Genomic DNA, 27,850 nt, shown 5'->3' on the forward strand with positions numbered 1-27,850 from the left:
CAGCAACACACATGCATACACATCACATACACACACACACACAGATAGGCTCTCATGACTCATGACAGACTAGTGTATGCATGAGACACAGGCATGTGTGCATGAAAGAAATCCTCTTTCATTTCATGAAGGTATCACACCGTGCGTCAACATGAACATCGGCTGTATTATACCCATGGCTCAGGTCTCACTCTCTCCTTCCCTTTCCATCCCAACAATCTCTTTGCAATTCCTTTCACATCCCTTATCCACCTTATCCCATCTTGGCACAGCTTTTGATCTTTTGACTGTGGCTTAGAACAACAGCGGGGTGACCATAACTGACGAGGTCTGGATGTCCTCTATGTAAGTGTATTGATGGGGTCAAGATCCTCTAGAACAGATAGATGAACCGTCTCTGGTTCAGTGTACTGAAGAAGTCTAGATCTGGGTCCAGTGTGTGCAAGTGCTCAAATGGGGTCTGGACGTCCTGCGTGTGTTAGTGTGTCCTGCTTTAAGCCATCAGTGAGGAGCTGACCCTGAGTTGCAGTGCACCATGAGTCTGTCTCTATGGGAATGTGGAGGACAGAACCTGGCCGTCTCTATGGAGAGGTGGAGGACAGAACATGGCTGTCTCTATGGAGAGATGGAGGACAGAACATGGCCGTCTCTATGGAGATGTGGAGGACAGAACATGGCTGTCTCTATGGAGAGGTGGAGGACAGAACATGGCCGTCTCAGTGTTCTCACTCCACTCTCAGTGGACTTGGCGGCTCCATCCGGTGCCCACGGGCCGGCCAGCACTGTGCCAACAGCTTTTAAAGCCGTGAAGTGCAAATTGACTGTGACCACGGGTCACACACACAGATCTGAGATTTCCATCAGATTCACACATGGGGGGCAACAGAGTGGGGGGGCTGGGGGGAGGGGGGTGGGATGAAGAGAGCAGCCCGAGTCAGCTTTTAACTCATCTTATGCGGAGTTCAGTTTGTTCTGTCTTTATGGCAAACCGAAATGGACAAAAAGAACACAGCCCACCCCAAACCCTCAGCCTTACAAATCTCTTTTACAAGAGTCCACTTGGCGTGAAACTCTGGAAGCCATTTTTCTTCTTCACTATATAGAAATGAGTATTAACTTGATGGAAATTGTCAACTGGTATGGCCCGTCTGCTGTAACCTTGTATGCACTGGACAGATTTGACCTTGACCTATAACCCCATCCCCTTAAGTAGCTGATCATGCAGGCCTAGTGTTAATGATGAGCAACTTGAATTTTGGTCAGAACCCTTGGAAATGCGCCGGAGACATTACGTAAATGGTGTGCTTCGGCAATGTTTAATGCAGTACCCCAGGCAACCTTGACCTTCATCCCTGTGACCCTGAGAACCAAATCAGTACATCCAATCCTTACAGTGAGTAAGCATGTCAGGTTTGATAAAGATCCTTCAATCTGCTTGGGAAATATCACACAAAGACTATGGATGCCATACAAACATTACGGATACCACACAAACACTGCACAGCCAGAAAGCAGCATGCCTCACGTCCATAGTGGGCGTAGATGTGACACTAATGGCCCAGATGACTCAGTACGCTACAGGCCCTTGATTAACTAGAAAAGTTCTCATGGATAAAACCCAACTTCTCAGCCCCATCGCCCCTGACACAGTACGCAGTGCTCAGAAAGACTCAGAGGCACTTCAGTAGTTACGGAGGGCTCTGGGCCACCATTTCAAGTAATTAATTTCTAAAATAACTGATTAGCTACTTCTCCTTGTTCATGTCACCCCTGTGAGCGAAGGCTTGTGGCAGCGACAGATTTTACAAGACAGAAAAAAAAATGAAAAGAAAATGAATGTGGCCGATTTTCTACAGCAATTATAACAAGAAGCTAAATGGTGGGAAGTTCAATTCCCTTAATCACCTCTGAGTGAGAGAAGTTACAGTTAAATCTGTGATCGTAAGCTGACTACTGTTGACAGACAAATAGGGAGTTGTTGTCACTCATAGGGTTCACATGTCTGAAATGATTCAGTATAAATGTTGGAGTCCACTATGTGGACATCCCTATGTGTAAATATCCTCAGCCGATTCCCAATCCACTGACGAGGTAAGGCACACTCACCATTAAATTGTTTGGTGGCGGGCGCTCTTTGGGAAGCTTCTTCATACTGTGGAGACACAATTATAAACTGCAAGTTAACACAACTCAGCTTCAATTCAGATCCCGTCCAATTAATTTACACTTCAGAGAACATTCAAAGGAGAGGACTACAAAGGGGCCTCAAAAGATTTTTTTAGTACAGAAAAGGCAGTTTATGGAAGGGGGGCGACCTTGACTTGCCAGTATAGCACGAGAGTAAAAAGTCTTCACGTGTGGGGACATTTTAATCTCTGAATATCCTTGGTGTTCAGCATTTCCTTCTTGTCTCGTCCCCTCTGGAGATGAATTAAGCAGATTTAAATGGGTGGGCTGGGCCTTATTGTCCGCTCTGTCCGTGGCGAGGCTGGTATTGTCCGCTCTGATGGAACACTGACCTTCAGACGTGATTTTCCTTGAAAATATTTTGAAGTTGGGAAGCGTTGCGACTGAAATTGCAAGCTGAGGCCCCATGCGAGACTGTTTGTCTGATGATGAGACCAGACTAAGAGCCCTATTGGTCTATCTGAATTGATGCGATGCTGGCAATTGATAGCCTACCTAAACAAAACTGCTGTTAATATCACAGCATGTCGGCAGCCTCGTCGACATCTTCATCACTCTCATTGCTTTGACCACCATCACGGAGACACATCTTGAGGGCCAGAGAGCCGCAAAGAAAGCGTTGGCTAATTATCAGAGCAGGTGTAAGTAAGATGGGTTCTCCTTGGCACAGGTGACCTGGGCTAGGGCGAATCCGTCACAGCGACCTAGATAAGGGATGTGAGGGATTAGTGCTGGCCAGGCGAAGGCGGGGGGTGAGGTGAGCAGCGTTTGGAGGTGCGGGCTTGGTGGCGTGATGAATGGCGCGTGCCGAGGCCCTGGCTAATAATAGGCACCGAGGGGGGTGATGGGAGGCGGGTGCGGTGGCGAGGCTGGCATCTCCTCGCGCACCAGGTGACCTGTTTGTGTAAATACAAACAGAGGCTGAGCAAACAACAGCTGCTCCATGCCAACCAAACACATCTGGCTGTTGCCATGGAACCTACAGGTCCAGTGGGGGTGTTTATGAGTGTGCGTGTGTGTATGTGTTTGTGTGTGTTGGGGGGGTGGGGGGTGGGTTAACAGTACTTCAGTGTTTGCAAAGGGGATTTGACTCTAGTCATGGTTCACAGAGGGCTTTGGCATGTTTGTTTAAATCAGTGTGTGTGTGTGTGTGTAGGTCAGAAGACCAGGGATAATGTAAATATTTTCCTCTGCATCCGGCTCTGCAGAGGGATCATAATAATACTAATAAAAAGCCCACACCAATCAGAGTCCAATTATGTGTGCGGAGCCCCGGCGGGCTAATGTGCCGTCCCGTCCTTGCTAAAGAGACTCGCGGCCGCCCATTACCTCTCCGTGCCATTAGTCCAGCCGCGGCGCGGCGCAGCGCCGACACCACCCCACCGGCAGCTCTGGCGCCGGACGCTTTTAAACAACCTCCAGTCTCAGCGACAGTGTTAATGAGATCCACCAGCAAACAGGTGCATGCTCAGTCCCATGCCCTCTGATTGTGTGTGTGTGTGTGTGTGTGTGTGTGTGTGGTTGGGGGGGGGGGGAGGGGGGGGGGGGGGGGGGGGGGGTGGGTTGGCTCCTCTCTTGTGACAATGAGCAATGAGGTGAACATTTGTGACAATGAGGGGGAAAAGAAAGGCTCTTTCTTGAGGATGTTTGAAGTAGTCAACGTTGTCTAGATTCATTCAAATGTCTACTGAGGACTCAGGTGTGCCTCAAGACGTGGCCTTCATTAGCAATACACAGCAAAATAATAATGATGGCGCCAATGGAAGAAAAAAACAGCCTTCAGAACGCTGGGCCCACTTGTTTGATCGGTTCAGTGAGATTTACAACAGGGGACATGTGGAGACATTACCATTGTGTTATGAAGTGGATGAACTTCTCACTGAAATGCCCCATTGGAAGCACAGGAGGGTCCTGGAAGACAGAAATAACAACAATACAAGACATTAACCAGGCAGACATGGTGAACCAGAGAGAGGGAAATAAGGAGAGGACGAGAACAGTTTCACTTTTCTAAATTAGCTTAATGGAAACAACAATAACCATCATACTTCAAGGGCCCTATCTTGGCGATCAGAAACAGATGATCAGAGGCGCAAAGGTTAAGGGCGCGTCCAGTCCACGTCGGGCACGTTGTTCAAAAGGGTTGTTCTTCTGTTTCTTAATCAGTCATGGGTGTATTTTGGGCATAACATCCTTTAAACCAGTAAGAGTGACATCTGTCATTTCAGCAAGCAGCAAGCAGGGCAACTTCAAACAGCGCATCGGTATTTTGATAGTCAGCGGCGCATTTGAAGGAATGTGAGATGTCTGTGTATGGAACAGAGGGATTCCACTAAACCTTAATTCCGATGTTTGCATGTGAGATGTCCGTGTATGGAACAGAGGGATTCCACTAAACCTTTCTTTCCTAAAACCTGTTTGTGACTAAAGCCTACATGCATCTGCACACTTGCCTATTATTATACATATAAGTTAAATTAACACATTAACACTTATTATAAGTGAAATTAACTTCACTGTGGACTCATAGTCAACAACAAAACAGTTCTACACAGTTATTTACATTTACTATTGACTGATAAGGGGTTACCATCGAAAACATAGCCTGAAAAACACAACACTTACCCCAATAATGTTCGAATGACTGAATACAAACCCTAATGATATTTATCCTGCAGAGGAGTTGTTTGGGACTGGTTGCTAAGGGCTGCTTACATCTTGTATCTCTTGGTCAGTGGCGTAATGATTTTTAGAGGGTGTGAGATAGCGATTTTTGGATCATGCGCCAGACCACACCTTGTAGTTAATTGCTACACTCCTGGGCGCAAGGTTAAATAAAAGTGGAGTGCATGGCAAAATTCATCCCTTTATTGAGTGTAAGATAAAAATAAACCTTGCGTCGCGCTTACCGCCAGGTGTAAGATAAGGCCCCAAGTCTGTTATATACTCTCACTCTACAACAATGACTGAAAAAACAACAATGACATGCATCACAGTCATCTATCTTTTATCACAGTGGAGGGGTAAATCTAATTAGTCCAGACTGTCCTTAAAAAAATGTCTACAGAGAACATTTGACCTTGTTGGCAAAGTCTGCCCATGTGTGTGAGGACATAAGACTCTTTCTGGGAACACCTGAACCCACTCTTTGTATTAGGTGAGCAGGGAGCCTGATGCCATGAGGTGAGGGAGAGGGAGCGGGCAGGGCTTACTGTTGCTACGTGAGGACAAAGACAGAGAAGACACACTGGCACCGCTGGCCAGCAGGTACGGGAATGGGACAGGGACAGACAGACAGACTTACATACAGATAGACAGGCAGACATCAAAATAGGGGATACAGATGAGCATGTCTACAGCAGAATGGCTATGACGACCAAACAATTCAGATAACAGTAGGAATAAGTCAGAAAGATCCACAGCATCATCCACAGATCACTCTGTCTTGTGCATGAATTAAATCCATGTGGGGTTTGTGCTCAGGATCTTGCTTATGGTATTGAATAAGTAAATAGAGTTTACATAGTTCTTAAATTAGCTATAATTAGACTTTGCACTTTGCCCAGCATTTAAAAGAGGGCCCTGAGTGTGTGTGTGAGTGTGTGAGTGTGTGTGTGTGTGTATGTGTGTGTGTGTGTGTGTGTGTGTGTGTGTGTGCGTGCGTGCGTGCCTGCTTTTCAGGGGCTGTGAGCCGTGACGTGTTGAACAACTGCGCATGAGAGGGCCAGGACACACACCCCAAACCCCGCCCTCTCTTAATCACCCCAGAGGGAGGGACTCCGACCAATCAACAGGTCCGCCTCTCCATCTCCATGTCATCAACCCCGCCCTCACCTCACAATAAACAAGCACACACTAATGAACATGCCACCGTCAGCTCTATGGGACGTATGGAACAAATCACCCTACGCAGCTCTATGGTACATATGAAACAAATCACCCTAAGCATCTCTATGGTAAATACGTAACAAATCACTCTACGGTAAATACGGAACAAATCACCCTACGCAACTCTATGGTAAATACGGAACAAATCACCCTACGCAACTCTATGGTAAATACAGAACAAATCACCCTACGCAACTCTATGGTACATACAGAGACATTAGTGACCAAACCACCAGGTCTATGGTACATGAGGAAACACACTTGATTAAACCAACCTAAGGAGGTCTATGGTGGACCAGTGCAGCTCATATCATCTTTAAGAGAAAATAAAGCAAAAAGCCGTTTGGCAATTGGGGGGCCCAGTCAGGCGTGATGAGGCCAGGAAGGCGTACGGCTCAATTTCTACACAGCAGGCAGACGTAATGAAATCAAGCTCCTGAAGCCGGTCTCTACCACCATCTAATTAAAGCCAACAATACACAGACTCAGGCTGATGGCAAAAATAACAAGAGTTGGGAGGGGGGGTGGGGACACTTAACAACAGCCTGAACCCTTCACTTGCTCCCATTTGCCACATAAATACCTTAAGGCAGCTTCCTCTTCTCTCTCTCGTGTGCAGTCAGCTCTGCACCCCCCCTCCCCTCCTCCAGTTCCCTTGCCCATCCAGCTCTGCCCTCCATGAAGCATGATCCATGCACCTATTTAAATCAACAACACAGGCCCCACTGCTGCATACATCTATTTAAATCAACAACACAAGCCCCACCGCTACATACACCTATTTAAATCAACAACACAGACCCCACCGACCAACCTAATCTGGCTGCATGTCCAGTGGGCCCTGGCTGCTCAAATGAATGATATTCCATTATATCAGCCAACCCTGCAGCACTGTGAAAGGCCTGAGCGTGTGTGTGTGTGTGTGTGTGTCAGCCATGGTTGGAGAGAGAACACAAACTGTACAATTTGCTTGCAACCAGGTCACATAACAGGCACACATGCATGCATTCATTACAACACCAGAGCAATCGGTGGAAAGGTGTGTGTGTGTGTGTGTGTGTGTGTGTGGTGAGGGTGGAGAGCTTTGCTTTGATGTATCCTGAGCAAGAGCCATGTTGCAGCCCATGATGAAAGCGCAGTAGCATTATGCGTGTGGGGCGGTCATTACCAGACACTACAGGCCCCCCACACAAACCCAGGGCCCACGCCCGCGTTCTCCCTCTTCCTTGTGCCCAAACAATACGAGCAGTAAATATACATGTAATTGCCAGCCACCAATTATCAGGCAAAATGAGATCCGTAATTACAGCGGTGGAAATGAAGGAGCAGGGCTTATTAGTGTGTGTCTGTTCCTCAACAAGTACACACACACAAACACAGAGCAGGGACAGAGAGAAGAGAGGAGAGGAGAGAGGGAGGAGTGGAAAAGAGAGGAGAGGAAAAGAGAAGGGAGGAGAGGAGTGGAAAGGAGAGGAGAGAGGGAGGAGAGAAGAGAAGGAGAGAAGAAGAGGACAGAGGGAGGTTAAGAGAGAAGAGGAGAGAGTAAGGACAGGAAAGAGGAGAGGAAAGACAGTATAGTATAAGTATAAGTATATATACTCTTTTGATTCTGTGAGGGAAATTTGGTCTCTGCATTTATCCCAATCCGTGAATTAGTGAAACACACACACAGCACACAGCGTACACACAGTGAGGTGAAGCACACACAAATCCCGGCGCAGTGAGCTGCCTGCAGCAACAGCGGCGCTCGGGGAGCAGTGAGGGGTTAGGTGCCTTGCTCAAGGGCACTTCAGCCGTGCCTACTGGTCGGGGCTCGAACCGGCAACCCTCAGGTTTGGAAGTCCGAAGCGCTAACCAGTAGGCCACGGCTGCCCCAAAGGCAGGAGAGAGAGAGAGAGAGAGAGAAAAGAAAGGCGAGAAGGAGGGAGAGGAGAGAAGAGGGAGGACAGGGAGGAGAAGAGAAGAGAATAAAGAAAGAGAGAGGAGCAAAGGGGAGAGGAAAGGAGAGGGAGAAAAGAGGGGAGAGGAGAGGGGATGAGTAGAGAGGAAAGGGAAATGCGGAGAACTAAAGACGTTGAAAAAGGAGACAGGGAGGCACACACACAGACACACAGAAACTATCAAGGTAGCAGAGGACAAAGACAGAACCAGTTGTGTGGCCCTCACCTGTGTATGCCTATCTGTGTGTGTGTCCCTGAATATACACACAGTCACACACACCTCTTCATTCGTCACTTCACCCTGGTGACCGCTATGCCAACTGTTTATTTATCCCTGCAGTCCCATGGCAACCCCTTCCCCTCACACCAATATTAATGGCGGCTTCAGTAATAATAATAATAAAAAAAGACCTCAGCCGACCGCATGCAGCAACATTCAAATGTCACAAGAACATCTGTCACTCAGCGCCTCGAATTCCACCCTGCACACAGCGCAATGACAAGTCTGAGAGATCAGAAATGCAATCACACATAATCGCACCGCGCTCCAAACGTCATTTGCTTATGTTGCAAAAAATATATATATGTGTGCAGAGTGTTTGATGTTGAAGGAGCTGTTTAATTAACTTCATGTTCTCCCACTCAAACCTGCCGCGACCTCGGAGATGACTCTCCTCTCCTCTCCTCTCTCCTGCCGTCTCGCCTCCTTTCTCTAAGACCCAGGAGACCGCTCTGTCCGCTCGCTGTTCCAGCCACCTCCAGCACACTCCAGCTCCACCCCTCACTCTTTTTCTCTCTCGCTGTCTCTCTCTCTCTCTCTCTCTCTCTTTCCATTCCCTCTTTCTCTTGCTCTCAGATCAGCTGAACTGGATTACTCCACAAACTGGGTCCAGGGGAGCCAGCGTCGCTCTCTTCCTCTCTCCTTCCTCTCTCTCTCTCTCTCTCTCTTTCCAACCCTGAAAGTTTTAATTTAGCGCAAGCGTCTCCTAAGCCCTTGGTCAGATGGAATGTAGGTGGCGACCGTCCGGCGAGCTCTCGCCTTGGGGAGGAGGGCGGGCGGAGGCGGCGTGGGATGGGCGGCGGCAGAGCGGTTTAGTCGGTGCAAGGGCGACGGAGGGAAAACAGTTTGAGTGATGCCTATGCTGCATGAGTAATGAACAGGTCAGAGAGGTCAACCTATTACAACTGCAAGCGCTTAATTATTAATTACAATCTATACAGGAAGGGACAAGTTCAGTATGTTTAATGTGTGGCTATGCTAGCTGCTCCTCCACATACACACACACACACACACACACACACACACAGTCCTCGTCCTCTCTTGGCATTTTGTTATTAGCACGTCGTCAGCAAGTAGTTCAGGCAGAAAGGAGAGGAGAGAAGGTCCCACTGACATCTCTGCTAGCACACAAACACACACACACACACACACACACACACACACTCACACCCCAGCAGAGACACACACTCGTCAGTCATTAATGAAAATGACTTTGTAATTATACGCGCAGGAGTAAAGAGCACATTGAATCAAACAGTTACACAAGTAATCATTTTGCTCAACCACGGTTAAACACTGCGAGACACGCTCCCCTAAATTCTCGCTTAAATTGCGGCAAGATTTAGAGTTTAATTAGCAGCGTATAAAAATGTGCGATGGCCTACTTTCAGCAGTTTCCACTCAGACACTCCGGGAGCCGAGCCACACACAAGAACATTGAGAGACTTGTGAGTAAGTAAATGTGTCAGACACATTTAAACGGTTCCTTTCTGTAAATGAACTAGAACCTACATGACATTAAACAAACACTAAACACAGAACGCACACACACACACTGCAGAGGTCAGTGGTGCAGCTGAAGTTGTGGATGGGGAGACAGGAGAGTAAAATGCCGTCCTAACTGTCCCTGACCCTGGTCTGTGTTAAGTGCTCTGCGTATCCAGGTCGGAAAGTGTGTCAAGGTTTTGGGAACACGTTGCGGTGGATCCGTGAGGTCAAGGTTAATGCTACACACAGAGTGGCCTTAGCCCCTCTGCTGCACGGCCTGGTCATGCTACATTACCTCTGGTGTGAGTGTGAGTGTGTGTGAGTGTGTGTGTGTATGAGATACTGCACTGAAATCCAAAATGAAAGTGCCCATTCTCTTTGACTCAGAACTGCTTTGTTAAAGGAATTCTATATCTTTTTTTTATTTCAATTACAAGCACACGTTACTGGTGTTTGACTGCCAGTACAGGTGTATATACCACACATGTTTATCACACTTCTTTACTGATGCCTGGCAGGCATTAACAGCTTGATGTGTTCGAGGCTTGCCTTGCTCAAGCCTTTCAGTTTGTGTGTGGTGCAGCTTTTCCCAACAACAAAACATTCTTCATAAGCGTCCTGGTTCTAACATGGTGCTCTATTGTTCTGTTAATGTGTTAAGTTCTAGTTCTCAGTTCCTGTACTGTAGTCCAGTCTGTGGCAAGTCTCGAAACAGAGATTCTAATCCTAAGGAACATCCTGGTTAGATAAAAAGTAAATAAACACACAAATAAGCAACCAGTCAGTCTTCAGTTATTGTCAGTCATTGACTCTTGTGTTTAGGCCTGGTAATTAGGCCATGTTGTAACCTTTAGGCCCTGTGTTCTAGCAACATAACATTCTTAAGGGATCCAAACCAACTCTAAACGGCTGTCTATTATTCTATTGTGTACAAGTACTACAGTAGTTCTCTGTTCTAGATCTCTGCTGAGATGTTAATACTGTGGCCTGTGTACGCTAGCCAATGCTGTGGGCGGCTCTGCTGTGGTTCTAGCGAGGCCAGCTCTGTGGTTCTAGTGAGACCCGCTCTGATCTCGGGTGCTCAGGGCGGTTATGGGAAGGCCGGGTGGGGCTGCACGGGCCGAGCCGCTCCAGCACCCTGCTTCATTAGGAAACAAAATATAAGCTTTCCACTCCATTAGGGATGACTTTAGGAGCGAAAGCACATAAGCAGCCGACTCACCTCATCAACAATGCACTGCAATAACTGGAGAGGCTAGAATGAGAAAGGCAGGAAGTAGAAAGAGAGAGAGAGAGAGAGAGAGAGAGAGAGAGAGAGAGAGAGAGAGAGAGAGAGAGAAAGAGAGACCAACAGGGAGAGAGAAGGAGAGAGAGAGAGGGGGAGAGAGAATGAGGGGGAAAAAAACATTAGACAACACACAATTCTCTTACAGTGCTCCGGCAACAAAATCATTAATGCAATAAAAAGGTAGCAATTGAGATTAATCAAACACGCCCCAAAAAGCAGGGGCAAAATCCTGGGAGAATCCATTGTGTCTTGAATGTTCTTTATTTCTAACGGCACTTAATCTAATGGCAGCAGTTAGGAAGCTGGTGTATTATTTTATAGCAAAAACGCAATTTGGAGGAAGCTTAGAACAGGGCATCCAAGCGAGGGAGCGTACGACTGCCGTTTGGGGCAAAGGCAAGGAATTACTCCCATCTCTCCCCTCTCTGTAAGGTCATAAAGACACTCACCATCAGGGAGCCCTGGTTCTTCTGAATCTGAAAGGCAGGGGGAGAAAAGAAAAGTGAGTGTAAGATACACATAGGATCGGATAGACAGATCAATAGACAGATGAACAGATTAAAAAAAGAGAGATACGGAGTGATAAAACAAGGGTTGCCAGAGAGAGGGGATGAGAGTGGAGGCAATATGTAATTAGCATGTCATAATCAAAATGACTCACTTGGACACATTACGATCACTAAGGGGAAATTATGGCAACCCTGGTGGCAATTTGTGAGCATGTGTTCACGTCATTTACATAATGAAAATACACAAGTGTTAATAGCCCGCTACTCATTTAGTGTGGAGAGAGAGCGCAAGGAAGGGAGGCGAGGGCATTCATTTCAAACGTGCTTGTCTTCTTTCTTCCTCCCCTCTGGCTCGTGCGGCCGAGTGGAGGCGGGAAAGCCACGCGGACTTGGATGTGTCTTACGGATGGGACTGCCGATGACTAGAACACCAAGGCATCACACGTTTTTTTGTGTGCCTATTTCGATGCTTTGCTGATTGAATTGCAGTCCTTAAAATGTAGAAAATAGGATTCTGTGATGGAACAGAATGTAGGCACACTAAAAGAACCCCGGGGTGGCCAGTTATTTTGTTGGGCACAGTATTAGGTTTTTTTTTTAGTCTGGCACCTTGCCTGTGCCAATGCTCATTTCTTTGTTAACTAAGTTTGTAAATGAAATAAAGGAATGAAAAAGAGTAAAAACTGCCAGAATGGACAGGTCAAGCAGGAGCAGTATGAAGCTGTTTATAAAGCTGTTTACAAATGGAAAATACCCTTGACATGTGATGGCTGAAAAGAATCTCGATGATCAGATTGTATTCCATGTACATTTTCAGTCTAGCGTTTCTATAGATCATTTTAACTGCAGTGGTGATTCCACTGACCCTGTTCTATTGGCTGAGGGACAGCAGAGACTTTCTAATGAGGAGACACAGCACTCAAAGAATCTCCCATAGAAATGCATGGGGTTAGATCGGAACACAAACATGGCAGTCATCTACACATATTCTGCCCCTTCCGCTGCCAAAAGTTGACATGTGAATACATCGTGCCAATCATGTGTTGTGATCTCGTAGCTGCAGCGAGGTTGGTGTCATGATTCGTGAAGCCTTGCGCACATGCAGTTCTGCCCGAAATAGATGCCCGATAAGTGCCCAAAAAGCGTTACAATATGGCGTGAGTGGAAGGACTTGCCTAAAAGGACTTTGGGGACAGGGCTTCGGGAGGACCCATTCGAGTATCAAACATAATGTTTGGCTTTTATGAAAACAATGTAATTCTTTTATGTTCATATTAGGCCCACTCAATGAGTGTTATGCTTTGCATCGGATGTTGCATCAATCATATAAACAGATCTCACTCAGAGGAACTTGGATTACTTTTGGATCTGTGTCTGGAGGGCTTCAGAAAACAGCAGCTCCAAAATAAATGGAAATGTTTGTATAAAACATATTGAGCACATCAAACTGTAATCTATTTAAACTAGTGAAGGGAAACAATGATGAAAAACACAGCCAAATAAAACGAACACAGTCAGAATGCACAAAGGGAACAAATCAATCAGGAAGCGATTCGCTGCCTGGCGGCTGTATACACATCACATCAAGTCTGGTGTCTTCAAAGATTTTCAGAGCGAGCCATTGAAAAAAAAAAAAAATCTGAAACAACAATGACGATGACAAAAAAACTCCATTAGCTCCTGACAAAGAATGCAAATTAATCACAACATGGGGTGAGACTGAATTAAAAGAGCCTTTTTATAATCAATGGCAAGGCGTGGATGAAAAACCCAGCACTCTGGATCGCTGGCTCAACCTAACTGACTCGTGGGGCTGAACAAGGGCCTGGCTATGACACCAGCCCAAGCATGGGGCCTCTTTGTTGGGGCTCCTGACAGCCCTTTGCCCCCTCTGGCTACCCACTCTGCTATGTCTCCGATGCCCTTCAAAGCCCCCTGCACCCACCCTCACGTGCTGTCTAAACAAACTGACACTAGATTTGAAGTAATCTTAGTTGCTTGTGGTGCGTCATTTTACCGAGGCAGCGCTTGTGTGGAATGGCGTGGCATGGCGTTATCTTAGCGGTTGGCCTGATGTGGGGGCAGGCTGCGGACAGATGCGCTAGACTACATAAATGACCGTTTCGGCGCTATGGACGCGTATGCGTGCTCGTGCACTGGCTGTGGTGCGCTCCGGCTTCGTTGGGCTCAGCCCGCAGGTGAACTGTCTGCAGCGCCATATGGAGCAGGGAAAATTAACAACGAGATGGAAATCACCGCAGCAGCAGGGAGTCTCCCTTCCCTCTCCAGCCACCAAATGAAAATTAAAGATGCAAGGCAGGGCAGAGAGGGAAACAGAGAGAGAAAGAGAAACAGACAGACTGGGAGAGAGGGGGGGGGAGGCAATAAATTAATGGGGTGTGAAAACATGCAACGCTCCAGCACAGTGCCTGTGGCTCTATTTGCCAAGAAGAGAGAGAGAAAGAGTGAGAGACAGAGGGAGAGAAGTTTCTCATTTTCTCCCACTTCCGGTCATTTGAGGGCAAATCACTGATCACACATCAAAATGCTCACAAAGCGCTGCTGGTCCCCACTCTAAAATACATAACTGGGGAATTACCACTTCCACTGTTTGAGATCTTGGTGAAAAGCTACAATCCTGAAGCCATTAGGCCAGAACACCCCCTAACAGGACATATCTGCTGCAAGCACAGGGGCGATACCCTAACAGGACATATCATCTGCTGCAAGCACAGGGGCTATACGCTAACATGACATCCTCCGTTGAATGCACAGGGGCTATACCCTAACTGGACATCCTCTGAAGGCTGTGTATGGAGAAGAAACACTCTTACTGACCATGTTACTCCTCACCAGAAGACAAATATAACATGGCGCTACAACTGCTACAAATAACGCACAGCTGTTTGTACTGTTGTACTCTAATGTTCCTCTACCTTTTCTGCAAGGCCCCATTCATGTTTTCCATGGTGCGTCAATCGGGAAGTACGGTTCAGTTAGTATACAGGTGCATCTCAAATAATTTGAATATTATGGAAAAGTAATTCATTTCAAAAAGTAAAACGTCCATATGATCTTTAATACAGAAATGTCAACCTGAGAAGAGCCCTAAAGAGCTAACTAAATTAAAATACCAGCAATGGTCTCTTGAACCTTTAATCTCTGTCTGGGCAGGGCAGTGGACTTTTCCACTATATTCGAATTTTTTGAGATGCACCTGTACAACGGGTTAGAAACAGGCCTGGGGTTCCTTCAATGTTGCTTCCCTGCACTTCTTCTCTGGTTGCGAACTAAACTGAACTGAGCTGTGCTGAAAAACAGGATTTATCTGTATCATGTTTGATTTGCTCCAAGTGGGATATCTCTGTTAATTACAAGCCCTTGTCCAGTGAAAAGGTCATAATTAAAGGATCATAATAAATATTACATTACATGACCAAAATGGCCCTGAGCACCACAAGCACATTTCCAAACAACACTGGGATAAAGATGGAGAACGTCTAGTGATATCTAGATCATACAAGAGCAGCGATGGAGCGCCCATGTCTCTTGTGTTATTATTCAATGTTTGTGCGCAGGCAGGCCTGCGTTCGGAGAGGAGAGGAGCGGAGAGGAGAGGAGAGCGAATACATTAGTTTATGTAATAACACATGCTGGATTAGCATGATAATGGCAGCGTTAATAGCAGTTGCAGGAGCGGAGAGAGTGAAAGCACTTTGAAATGAGACATGCCCCAGGCTGTCCCCCTCGCTCCCCCCCACCCTCACATACACACACGTGCACATACACACACACAAAGGGTAGTGTGTTCCCCTCTATCAAGCAAACAATCCCAAACACACACACACACACTCACAACCATAAGAAGGACAAGGACAGTTTTCCATACTTAAACAATAGACATTCTACTCATCTTAGGACCATGTCTAAAGACAAGGCATTAAAATACAATCCCCATGAAAATGATTAATTGTGCACAAAATTACACTCTCAAGGCATCAATGGTCTTGCTGACATACATTAATGTGAAGCTCCCTGAAGGCCCATTACAACCAATTATTACCATTTAGAAAACATATTATCCAAATGTTCCCTCGACTGGCTCTAACAAAAATTAAAGGCTTGTTTTATAGTCCCTAAGCTTCTAATCAAACGGGCAGTTACTTCTTTGGCCTGGCCTTTTTAATATAAGGTGTTTTTACTGAAGGTGGCTAGTACCTATGCCATGGTCATCAGTAGGCCTGTACAGGAGGTTAATTGGCATACTAAGAGGTCGCTAATGTCATTGCCTGGAGATACACTTGCTAAATGAATACAGCAGCAGTAGGCTAAATTTCCCAACAGTTTCTTCAATACATCAAAATTAGCTGGTATACAAACAAACACCTCATACTCTTATTAACGTGCCTGTACTCAATGGTGTACCAGCTTGAATGGTGAAACTAAAAACAAAGGTCTGAGATGCTTTCTGCTTTAGCGACATCTAAACTGGCGAAGCTGCTGAAATTTCTAAATCCGTGTTGCCCATATTCCATGTGGCTGGTGCAGGTGGGCGCTTCTAACTCATCGGTTAACAGGTCCGCAATTCCAAGAATGGGATAAGCAAGACAAATCCCCAATTAGCATCCAATTAAAGAGCTGATGAGATTCCCAAATCCACTGGGTCATCGGCAGGAGTCGGTGGAAAGCTTGAGGGCGGCTGTGACACATGCATCAGTTCTATTAGCTATGTTCTGTATCTACATCTATCTATCTATCTATCTATCTATCTATCTATCTATCTATCTATCTATCTATCTATCTATATATATATATATATGTATGTTGTGTTGCATGCATCAGTTCTGTTAGCTATGTTCTGTATCTACAGCTATCTATATATATCTATGTTGTGACACATGCATGTAGTTGTGTTCTGTATCTATGCATCAGTTCTATTAGTTCTGTTCTGTATCTATATCTATGTTGTGACGCATGCATCAGTTCTATTAGTTGTGTTCTGTATCTATGCATCAGTATCTATGTCGGATTATGTGGTTATGCACAAAATATACAATAAATCTGGGTCTGAAATGTTATACCCATTGTTTAAAATAGAATATGAGATTTTTTAAACAGTGGAATTGGCATTGATTGTTTTATAAACGGATAAAACGACAGCTGACCGGATTCGTCTGGTCATTCCTACGGCATCCTTTGGTTTGCACTCCATGCCAGGCTTCAACTGAACCATCTGATTGAGCCGACAACCCTAAATCATTTTAGAGCAAGCTGACAATAATAACAGGCCTGACGCTGGACCCAGGGTGGGTCACTACCTCACCTATATACTATAATACCTCATGCTTGATGACATTTGATCTTGCTCAAAATGGAATACTGCAATTAAAAATGATCATACTCTCACTAAAGCTGACTATTAAGTATATAAATAGTTAGGTAAAGGCTAGTTTGTTCCAGCTCAGAACAGTTCCCAAACTAAAGCCAACTGAGAAAGTCATACACAATTCATTACTTCCAGACAGGATTATTGCAAGGCCCTATTACTGGAGTCATTGAATCATCTCTTACACATTTACAAACTGCTTACTGGTAGAATGAAAAGAAATCATATCACTCCAGTACAACTAGCCTTACACTGGCTTCCTGTCAAATATAGAACCTAGTATAAAGTTCCATTGACTGTTTCTAAAGCTTTAAATGGACGCGTTCCAACCTATGAGATGCACATGTAATGCCTGTGCACCAAATCACGTTTTTAAGTATATTTTTGGGGCTTTTTGCCTTTATTTGGATAGGACAGTAGGAGAGAGAGAGACAGGGCGGGATCGGGAAACGACTGCAGGCCAGACTCGAACACGGGTCCCCGTGGGCACCCGGACCCGAAGGTGGCACGGACACTGAGCCAGATGCGCACAGCACGTTCCTTAAGGTCTGCAGTTCAGGCACGTCTAGACATCACACGATCACAACCATGCTTTTAGTGTCTTTTTAGTGCACCAAGACAACGGTCTGCCAAATGAACTCAAACTCGCACCATCTGTGACTGCTTTTAAATCCATGTTTGAAAAGGCACCTCTTCTGATTAGCGTTTGGCAGCCACTGAACTTGTGTGGACCTGAGGAGGAAGGTTATCTTTGTATTGTATCTGTCTCTACCTGGATGTACTGTATTTGGTCTTTGCCTGGATGATGTGTTGTTAGGGCTGGAAGGCCCTTTAAATGTTCTTCTCCCTGTAAAGCACTTTGGTTGTAAATGTGCTATCGAAATAAATCATACTTCCTTATTAACTATTGTTAGGTCCATGTTAACCATTGATATGAATATGAACTTAATATTAACATATGTGCAGAAAGAAAGAAAGAAAGTGAAGTTGACACTCACCTGTGGATATGGGAATGTACCCAGGGCTAACTGTGAACAAAGAAATTAGGAGAATTATTATTAATTTTAAAACACTAGGCCACAAATTACTGTCTGAGGCCATATTTTTGTTGCATATATGCAATTACACAATTACTGTACAAACAAATATCTAGGGCCTAGTAGGCCTACTAAAAACATGACACAAACAAACAGTGATCCTGACGATGTGTTGACCAAATCTTTTAGGTTCAGGTTTAATCTACAGATGACAGCATCTGGTGGATTAAAAAAAAGATTTTGTATGGCTCAATGCCTCTTCACATGTATTGAGCTTCTAAAAAATACACAAGCACTTAGTTAATAACTAGAGTGGAACCCCCTGAAGAGATGAAGGATGTTTGGGTGCAGACAGATACAAGGGAAAGCCAGGAGCTGAAGTAGACCTTTACATGAGATGTCCCTCTGAGCAGGGAGCAGGGAACGTCTTAGATCTCCACTAGACTCACTCCATTTATAATCCCCATCAGTCTTATTACATTGCGGGGGGACATCAGGCTGCGATCTTTAGATGGTTCCAGATGAGTGAGATTGACATTCAGAGGCCATTTTGTTTAGGTTAATATGAAGAGCCTTGGATCACTCACTCATGATCATATCAATAATGTTGACCGATACTTTTCAACATTTACATCAATTACTATTAGAGCTGTGATAATATCTTGTGGTATTGATAAACGCAAGTGAGTGGGAGGCAGGCCATTTGTCAGAGCTGTGACCAGTACTGACAGTAACAGATTGAGAATCAATAATGACAATGAGAACTACTAGCAAACTGAAATTACAATGCTGTTTCAAAAGACCACCTTACTGGGGTGCTTTGACAAATGCCACACACGCTAAAGACACGCACACGCACACACACACACACACGTTTGGAACATGGACTGGTGAGTGGAGGTACAGTAGGCATGGAATGAGAGTGTAGTGAGGACACCCAGACACACATTTGGAGAATGTGTGTGTGTGTGTGTGTGTGTGTGTGTGTGTGTGTGTGTGTGTGTGTATGTGTGCGTAGGTACAGTAGGCGTGGGGTGAAAGTGTAGTAGGGCTCTAATTACTGGGAGTTCTATTGGCTGGGTGATTGATGGCGCTCAGCCACACTGACTCCCAATCTCAGCTTCAACCATGCACACCAGGCCGCCACCGCCATCACCGCCGCTGCTAGTGCTGCTGCTGCTATGCCAAACAGTGCAGAAACACTGCCGAGACATGGCATGTGCTGAGGACTAGCAGTGGGCAGAGAGTATACGGAACAGAACGCTTTGCGTACATCAGAGATAAAGAGAAATCAGAGAGAGACATAGATGGAGATGAGACAGTAAGAGAAGAGAGAGGGAGAGAGAGAGAGAGAGAGAGAAGTGTGTTAGAGCCAAGCCCCTTTATAGCAATCAGTGGGAGATCCGGAGAGTGATCCATGCATTGCTGTAGGCCAACATCTGTTTGGACAGCCTGCCCAGAGGGAATGGAGGCATAGCTCTCCGCACGCTACCAGCCCCAGCGATCGACAGCAGCAGGCCACCATTGTTTCTGTGGCAGTCGACTGTGGCAGGAGCGGGGGATACGCGCACATCGTTTTAGACATGAAGAGCTCAGAGTAACCTTCAGTGAGACAAAGCAGGACAGACTTGCCTCCATTAGTGAGATGCCGACACTCCACACGTCCGAGTGGATGCCATACTGCTCCCCTGATATCCGCTCAGGCTGAGGGGAAGGAACACCAGGAAAGGTTACATACAGCCTGACTCTTTTTGACATGAACATGATCTCTGTTACATTTCTTTTAGTTACACTTGTTTCTGTGGCTACACTTATGCAAACGGCGTGAGTGTGTGTAAGTAAGTAAGTAAGTAAGTAAGTAAATTTAATTTCTAAAGCACATTTAACAAACACAGCATAAACTGACCAAAGTGCTGTACAGTGGATAACTAAAGATAAATACTACACAAATAATACAGAAAAACACATTGGACCAATAGTGATAAAAACATAAATAAAAGGAAATCTTCAATATCAGGGCACACAACACAGAAATATATACATAGGATGAGCAGGAGTACAGGGTTGAAGTATGTAGGTGACGTAGTGGTTTGTGCATAATAAGGTGTGCTCTTGTAATGCTTATACACAGTAGAAGTGGGCATGCAGGCATGCATGTGTGGCTCTGGCTTTGCAGAGAGTAAAAAAGTACTAACGTCCTACTGCTCTACTCTGATCTGATCTGATAAAAAAAAAAAGTCCAGTACTGCCATGGGAGTTCACAGCACTGTTTTATCCTGGGCTTAATCTCTGGCTCTGCCCTAATTATAAGTGAGCAGGCAGCAGCACGACTCCTGGTAAGAGAGGTAATTTATTTAGTGCTGCTCGCCGCCCAGCGAAGCCCAGCTAAACACTACAAAGAGTCAATGTAGCATCATTCCATTTACAGATCCTTTCAAGAGAGTTCCATTATCAGAATCATAGTAGGCCCCACAAGGCTTCCGTTTTAACATTCCATATGTTATCTTAATGCAGAGGAAGTAGATTGGGACCCAAATAGAATGTTCAAGCATTGTTTTTGTTTTTATTGTTGAAAGGGTCTACAAGCAACACAACGTGAACACCTATTGCGCTACTGATGCAGAGGAGAGGAGGGAAGGGGGGGGGGGGGGGGAAGAGGCCAGAGGGGTGGACACAGATCAAACCCTCTTCAGAAAAATGACAGCAATTCTTGGTGTGGAGGGAAAAATACTGAGAAATACAACGGTCATACTTACAGCCATGTAGGCATTCGTTCCCACATATGTTTTAGCGATGGAGTTCACCAACTGTAAAAAAAAAAAAGGAAATTAAAGACAGTATTAGCATTTATTTAACAGCTTTCAAGTCTATCCTGAATGACATCATCCAAAACACAGGGCTTATTTACTGTAGAAGAGAATTCTAAACACCAAATGCAGACAACAAAATGAAATGATTTTTTAACCTTGCATTGTATTGGGGCCTAGTAAACATATACTCAGCCCAAAAATTGAGAAACTGGGGGGGGGGCATTGTTCACATCAGAAACCTGCATCTAAAATGTATAGACTGTTATTATTGCGCCAGCCTCTACTCTCTCACACACACATGCTAGGGGTCCGCTGGGGCAGGAGCTGTGAATTGGGGCAAACAGTGGAGATTTCAGCGGCGCTGACAGGAGGGGGGGGGGGGGGGGTGTGCTGGGGAGGGTAGTAATGAGAGCAGTCCCCTGGTGGCTCGCTTCTATTTGGGAGCAGGGGAGCGTCCAGCACGGGGACTCTCCTGCCTCCTACACGGAGCAGACAGAGAGAGGCCATCAGGTGCCACGCGTCCACATTCAGCCCCTCTTCCAGGGGTCACCGTCGGCGTGGATCTCAGAGGAGGGACGCAGGGCGCTGAGAATTAATTAGAACTGGTGGGCACGTGGAGAGTGACGGCTGGCTATTGTTTCTCTCCGCCGTTTATTGAGGTGGCACGCCTGTCCCATACGGCGCCGAGCACAACACCCCCCCTCCACACACACACACACACACACACACCAAACACTCTCAGTCTTTGCTATTGTCTCAGAGACAAGCCCTGGTCGTGGCCTCGGATGCATATCAATGAGAAGACAGCGTGGACTGTGAATGGAGTAATTAAAACAGCTGGATCGCAGACACACACTGCAATCTGAGCTATGGTGTGTGTGTGTGTGTGTGTGCATATGTGTGTGTGTGACAGGCTAAGTGGGGGAGGCAGTCCCAGGAGGGTCCTCTGGCCTGTGATAGGAGAGTGAATAAAAGGCTCTGACAGGCCAACGCTGGTGTGATTGTCAGACTCCATCACGTTTGTGTGACAGGCCACTCTCTTGGACACACGGGCCCACACACACACACACACACACACACACACACACACACACACAGCGACGGGGAGATGGGAGATAGGGAGGGGGACGTACTTGCGTGCTGACTCCAAAGTCGCACAGCTTTACTTGTCCTCTGGTGTTGACCAGCATGTTCGAAGGCTTGACATCTGTGGAGACAGACATCAGAGCCCAAGCAGAAGGGACAGGACCACATACGTGAGCAGATATGGAAAATGGCACATGATACACTGTGTGGAGGAAGTCTATTTTGTCACCTCTGGGAGCTATAGGCTTACTGGTGTAACCCACTTCGAGTGAATTATGCTAATCTAGGCTGGAGTGTCAGACTGGGTTATTGCACAGAGAAGAGTAGGGTATGTATAATTTTGTCTAGCTCTGGGGTATAATAATAATATAAGCTAATTTTTCAAAAAGTTGGCATGTTCTTTTAAAGAATGATACATATCCTTATCTTCTCTGTGCCTGCAAAAACTGAGTCTGACAACGTTAGCCTAGCTTGGCATAATTCACTGGAAGTAGGTTAGACCAGTTAGCCTATAGCTAAAAGGGAGTGATAAGCAAACTGGTCTAAGGAAAAGGCTTGATGTTGTACACACAAACAATAATCACCACTTACCTCTATGCAAAATCTTTAGACTCCACAAGTATGTAAGTCCCTTGACCACCTATTGGTGAAGTTGAAGCAGAAAGAGACAAGGAATTTATTTATAGTCTCAAAAAACATGTTTTCTGCACACAGGTTCACAGAAAGGCAGGTGCGTTGCTAATGTGGAAGAGACCAGTGAGTGTAAGTGGAAAGACCCAGATCACAAGCACAGCTCCAGGAGGCCTTTATCCAGATCATTAAATGGCCTGACAGAGTGTGTGCGTGTGTGTGTGTGTGTGTGTGTGTGTGTGGGTGTGTGGGTGTGTGTGTGTGTGTGTGGGTGTGGGTGTGTGGGTGGGTGGGGAGGGTTGGGCTGTGAATTAGAATTAACTCTAACTAAATAGCCATCAATGTTTGATTACGAGCAGGAATGAAAGCAGAGGCTGGAGGACAATAAAAGCTCAATAGAAATCACAATGAAAAGATCACAAAAGCATTGTGTCTGATGAGTGCAACAGAACCTCCGTACAGAGCATCACCAGAGGACCTCCAAAATCTGTTCCCAACACTTTGGCATGCATGTGAAACAAACGTCTCCAACCTTCAAACACCACATAAAAAACTGCAAATGAAACCACCGCACACAGAGTAGTCTTCAGTTGGCTACAGAAGCAGGCAAGTGGCAGGCACAAGGAGAGCTTAGAGACTGTGATGTGAGACGATCCTAAAATCAGAGGCACACAAGACACTTACGGCCACTGCGATCCGGCCTAACACATGCTCTGGCACCCGCCGGTACACATCCAACGAACCCCCTGCAAGACAACACAGAGTCACTGAACACACACACATCCAACAAACCCTCTGCAAGACAATACAGAGTCACGGAACACAAACGCATCCAACAAACCCTCTGCAAGACAATACAGCATCTGATCACCTCCTGATTTCACCTGCTAGATCTCAAGACATCAGACATGCCAAGAGAGGGGCGAGCCAGCGTGGAGACATCCATGCTGTTCAGAAGTGCCCACTCACCGTCCATGAACTCAGTGCAGATGGAGATCCGGTTTTCCACGAAGAAGGCGCTATAGAACGTGATGATGTACGGAGAGTCGCACTGCGGTGGGGAAACAGGAGGAATTCACAGGTTCACTCTCTCAGCTCATACAAAAAAACACACATCCTCTAATCCTATTTTTAATTAGTTGTTTTTTACTATAATTGATGCTCTCACAATAGCTGCTTTCAGACATAGGTGTAAGTCCGCATGGTTATTCTGTTCATGTGCGTCAGTGTCATTCACACATAATGTCTACATGTTAGCATCATATCTGAATCACCCGAAGGGTCGGACCTCCGCTTGACAAAGATTCCGAATATAAGGCGGAAGTCATCTACTACTATCTTCTACTTTAGTAGAAGGGTATCCAAAGTAAGCATTTAGTTTTTGGCCCCAGCAGGACCACCTGGGTCTAATCATGATTGTTGTGGTGGTGATGCGCAACATCCGTATTCAGTACTAGTTGCTTTCTCACAGATGGAGTTATGGCTGGCTTCCCAGACAGGGAAGAGGTGGATAAGGGAGGTAAGGAGTAAGTGGCTCTCTCTGAATTATTGAACAGAACTGGAGAGATCCTGCCACCTCCTAGTTCAGTGTGCCACCAGTCACATCACACTGCTAATGATTCAAAGCTAACTTCAACTGCCGGACATCACAACGAGGAGCACCAAGAGTGATGCAGGAAAGAGCTTGCAAAGTGACTGAACTAATAATACTGTAGTATATGGTATGACAACACCACACTACAACAAGAATTTGTAAAGGAAGTATTCGGTCTCAAACAACAGGTTGAAAAGAAGACCAAACCTTGTAGAGAATTTCCAGCTCGGACATAATCTGCTTCTGCAGTTCCACAGTGATGTCCAAAGGGATGACCTGTAGTACAGAGAAGCACAGTCACTCCCTACAACACGCTATGATCCCATAGTACATGTACAGACAGAGGAGAATTTTGCCTATATGCCATTTACATTTAGATTTTTATCCTATGCTATAATGTTACTGTTTCTATATCGGCAATACTTTAACTGGCATTTGGAGCACTGATAGCAACACCTGTTTTATAATAATAATAATATAATGTTACATATTGTCTTGTGAACAATTTTCAATTAATAAATATATTAACAAAAAACAATTCTGTTCCATTGTTCAATGTAGCACCTTGAGGAGGATAGCCATCAGTAAAGTATACCCTGCCTTACTAAAACAGGCTAACAAATGAGATTAGTTGTCACATTTAGAAGCCATTGATTACAGGTAGTGGAGAGCCCCTGTTTAAAGCTCATTGAGAGGAGATCGCTTACACGACAGGGCAAACGGGAGAGCTTAGCTTAGCAAGACAGGCAACCAGTGGCAAGATAGAGAGATGGATAGAGAGATAAAGAGAGAGAGATAAAGAGAGAGAGAGAAAGGGCCATCGACAGCAGAGGAGAAGGAGGGATGAAAGCGAGGGAGCCAGTAGGGATCAGCAGAGGAGGAGAAGGAGAGATGACCATGAGGGAAAGCAAAGGGATAGACATTAGTGAGAGTAGCAGCAGAGAGCCAGTTGTCAAGATAAACGAGGATCCTGGAAGTACTTCTCAAGCTTAACAGTCAACCACAGGAAGTGTGTGTGTGTGTGTGTGTGTGTGCTCTGTGGTGGCACTGTGGGCAGCCATTTGTCACTATCTATTTACAGTAGGAGACTCGGGGAGACAAATGTGCCAGTCACAGGTCACATTAAGATCCCCCCCCCCCCCCCCCCCGTCTTAACGCTCCCTAATCTCACCAGCACACTCAGAGGGCGCGGGGTCAGGAGCAGACGGACGAGAGCCAAGGCGGCATCAGTCTGATGCTGCTACTGACCACAGTGTCTGTAAGGAAGTGGACGGCATTTTGATTCATTTGTCTCTTTGTGGTCATGGCAGTCAGGCAGTTTTTTTCTGTTGGTTGAGGGAAGTCCCTTAAGGAAACCACAAACGAGTAGAGCCCAAGCTTACCTTCACTGCTAACACCCTCTTGCCCAAGACATGGTAAGCCCTGAAAAGTAAAAAAACATGTTTATAAAATCATATAATTATTGCAATGTCTGCGTGTAATTTGACATCCATGAGTCCATATGGTGTTTCTTGTATAATACAACGAAAGCCTTCAGACTTCAGAATCTCAAAGGTTATGATACAGGACATGCATTGTGAGTCTGACGTCTCAGTGGTGCTTTTTCGCCAAATGCCTTCATGAAATAAAATTAAGTGGTGTACACGAGTCAGTAAGAAATACAAGCATTTTAAACTTTCAGCAGTTATCTACGCAGCCCTAAGAGAAGACTAACGAATGGGGCCTCCTGCAAAGAGAGAGGGAGAGAAGTTCACTCCAACTCTGCTATGGTAATTACATGCAATCAATAGCCAGCTGAATGTGTCTAACTCCGAGACTGCACCTACATCGCGATGCCCTTAGATAAGGACTTGTCACATGCTGAGAAGGTCAGCTGCCCTGCTCTGTAGCCTACATAACAGCAGCATACTTAGAGGCCCTCTGCTGATCACAACAGCTTGACTGGCCTCTGTGTGCGTTTTCCCAGACGGGTTTCAGATGTCGGCCGTATTAACGGGCAAAGACGCAATGATTTAATTATAATGTGCTGTTAATCCAGACCGCTAGCTTGGGTTACGGGCTGGGGCAGTGGGCAAGGTCTTGGTTTACATAACCCGCGCCCCTGTGCCCCTGCCATCACCTGATCTTCCAATGGGACAGCTGCTCAGTAAGGGCCACGCACCAGACTGTTCCCCCCCGTCAACCCGCCTGGTTTGTTTATGGCAGGTCTGCAGCGAGCCGGTGCTGGTGCTGCTCTCCTGTGGTGTCGCAGTCAGTGGGCCTCTTCACAGGCCAGTAGAGTGATTAATGCCGAGTAGATAGGGGGATCCAGTTACACAGTCAGACACCTCCAAAGCAGCCAAGGGCTTTAATTAATGACGTCTTTAAGTGGGGTGGACCAGTAAATACACACATTTAGGGCAAAGACATAAAGATCTTGGGACCGCTGCTCAAGGTTGCACTTGTTTATTTTTTCTTTTTATAATGGGATTTTTGTACAAAAAAAACTGAAAAAGCTGACCATCTCCAACAGTGTTTTACACTTGGGTCTTTTTTGGTTCCTCAAAGGATTCTGAAACATTTTAGTCACTTATATTAAGACAAAAACTGTCCTTTCCACTGTCCTTGCACCTACCACATTTCCCATCTTCAATTTAGCAAGTTCCTGCTCCCACATCTGTGACATGTCCTGCCTGATGTCCTTGAGAATTCACTTAAGGTAATAGTTGCTGGGTGCAGTAGAACTGTTTAACACTGGAGCATGGGGATCCAAAGAAAGAACACCCTCTGGTTTCATTCTGGGGACATTTCAGCCTTTATTCCATCAAACAGCAGAGGGGAAGAGCAATATAGCTCAGGCTTCGGTTGTCTGTTGGTGTGGAGTATGGGCATAGCCACTACTGCATATGCCATGAATGCCCTCACAGCCAATGTCCTCACAGCACCCTCTATGGTAAAACAGTCTACTGGCTTAAGGGATCACAAGTGCTCCCTGTTACCTTATGATTACTATGGAAATATCATTTGGTGCATTTACTACACACCCAAATCCATGTTTTAAATGATCCATTTATTTTTAAACTATTAAACATAACAACAAATAACAATGATCTGTCTAAGTGATGCCTGGAATCATCCCTTGAACAGCATTAGCAACTTGCTTTTTTACATCTAATGTGATGTCTTACTTTTCCTTGAAGCTGCAATCAACATCAGCTATCCTAGACATCTGCATGTTAATTAAGACCAGTGGAAGATGTTAATTGAGACACTGATGGCAGCGCAGTCTCATGTTAATCACTGAAAGTAAAGGTTCAGATTGTGACTGGGTATTGATACAAGCCCTTGATAACAACTGACCACATTCATAACACGATTAGAATTTTAACTGTCCCACTATAGACAGATTTTTTTTAATTCTATTGGGGAATAAGAGACAATTCCTGTTTATGACACTTGCTGTATCTGATCTGAAATACTGCAGCTCGACAATAGAAGTTTAAGCCATGCTCAGGTCACCATCATCTGGAGAGAAGCTTGCCATAAGTGGTGGATAAGTGAAGGGTTCATTCACGGAGCGTCCCTGAACCCGCCGGCATGGCGAGCCAGCCAGGGGAGAGTGAGTTACGGTGACAGGCCTGCCACACAGGGCAAGGTTATCCAGCCGGCGGTGTCCTGACCCCCGGTAAACACGTCCCTTCCACTGTATCTTATTTACACTCAAGCCTATGCTGTAATGAAAGCTCCG

General features: G+C 45.7%; 1 protein-coding gene across 3 annotated transcripts in view; it reads right to left on the reverse strand.

Annotated features, from left to right (window-relative positions):
• Positions 1-27,850, reverse strand: part of map2k5 (mitogen-activated protein kinase kinase 5) — a 49,820-nt gene that overhangs the window by 8,138 nt on the left and 13,832 nt on the right. The window contains exons 9-22 of one of the 3 annotated variants that reach the window (XM_042061434.1): positions 25,506-25,545; positions 24,331-24,399; positions 23,499-23,580; positions 23,214-23,275; positions 22,491-22,539; positions 21,947-22,020; positions 20,760-20,810; positions 19,636-19,707; positions 17,965-17,994; positions 17,739-17,813; positions 11,521-11,547; positions 11,006-11,038; positions 4,037-4,098; positions 2,107-2,152 (exon numbers count right to left, since the gene is read on the reverse strand). In XM_042061434.1, coding sequence (XP_041917368.1) covers positions 2,107-2,152; positions 4,037-4,098; positions 11,006-11,038; positions 11,521-11,547; positions 17,739-17,813; positions 17,965-17,994; positions 19,636-19,707; positions 20,760-20,810; positions 21,947-22,020; positions 22,491-22,539; positions 23,214-23,275; positions 23,499-23,580; positions 24,331-24,399; positions 25,506-25,545 — 772 coding nt within the window. Of the gene's footprint in view, positions 1-2,106; positions 2,153-4,036; positions 4,099-10,175; positions 10,522-11,005; positions 11,039-11,520; positions 11,548-17,738; positions 17,814-17,964; positions 17,995-19,635; positions 19,708-20,759; positions 20,811-21,946; positions 22,021-22,490; positions 22,540-23,213; positions 23,276-23,498; positions 23,581-24,330; positions 24,400-25,505; positions 25,546-27,850 lie in introns of those variants that run through there. The other 2 variants (XM_042061435.1, XM_042061436.1) reach the window with 2 other exon arrangements.

Source organism: Alosa sapidissima, chromosome 14, assembly GCF_018492685.1.
Source record: "Alosa sapidissima isolate fAloSap1 chromosome 14, fAloSap1.pri, whole genome shotgun sequence".
NCBI lineage: Eukaryota > Metazoa > Chordata > Actinopteri > Clupeiformes > Clupeidae > Alosa > Alosa sapidissima.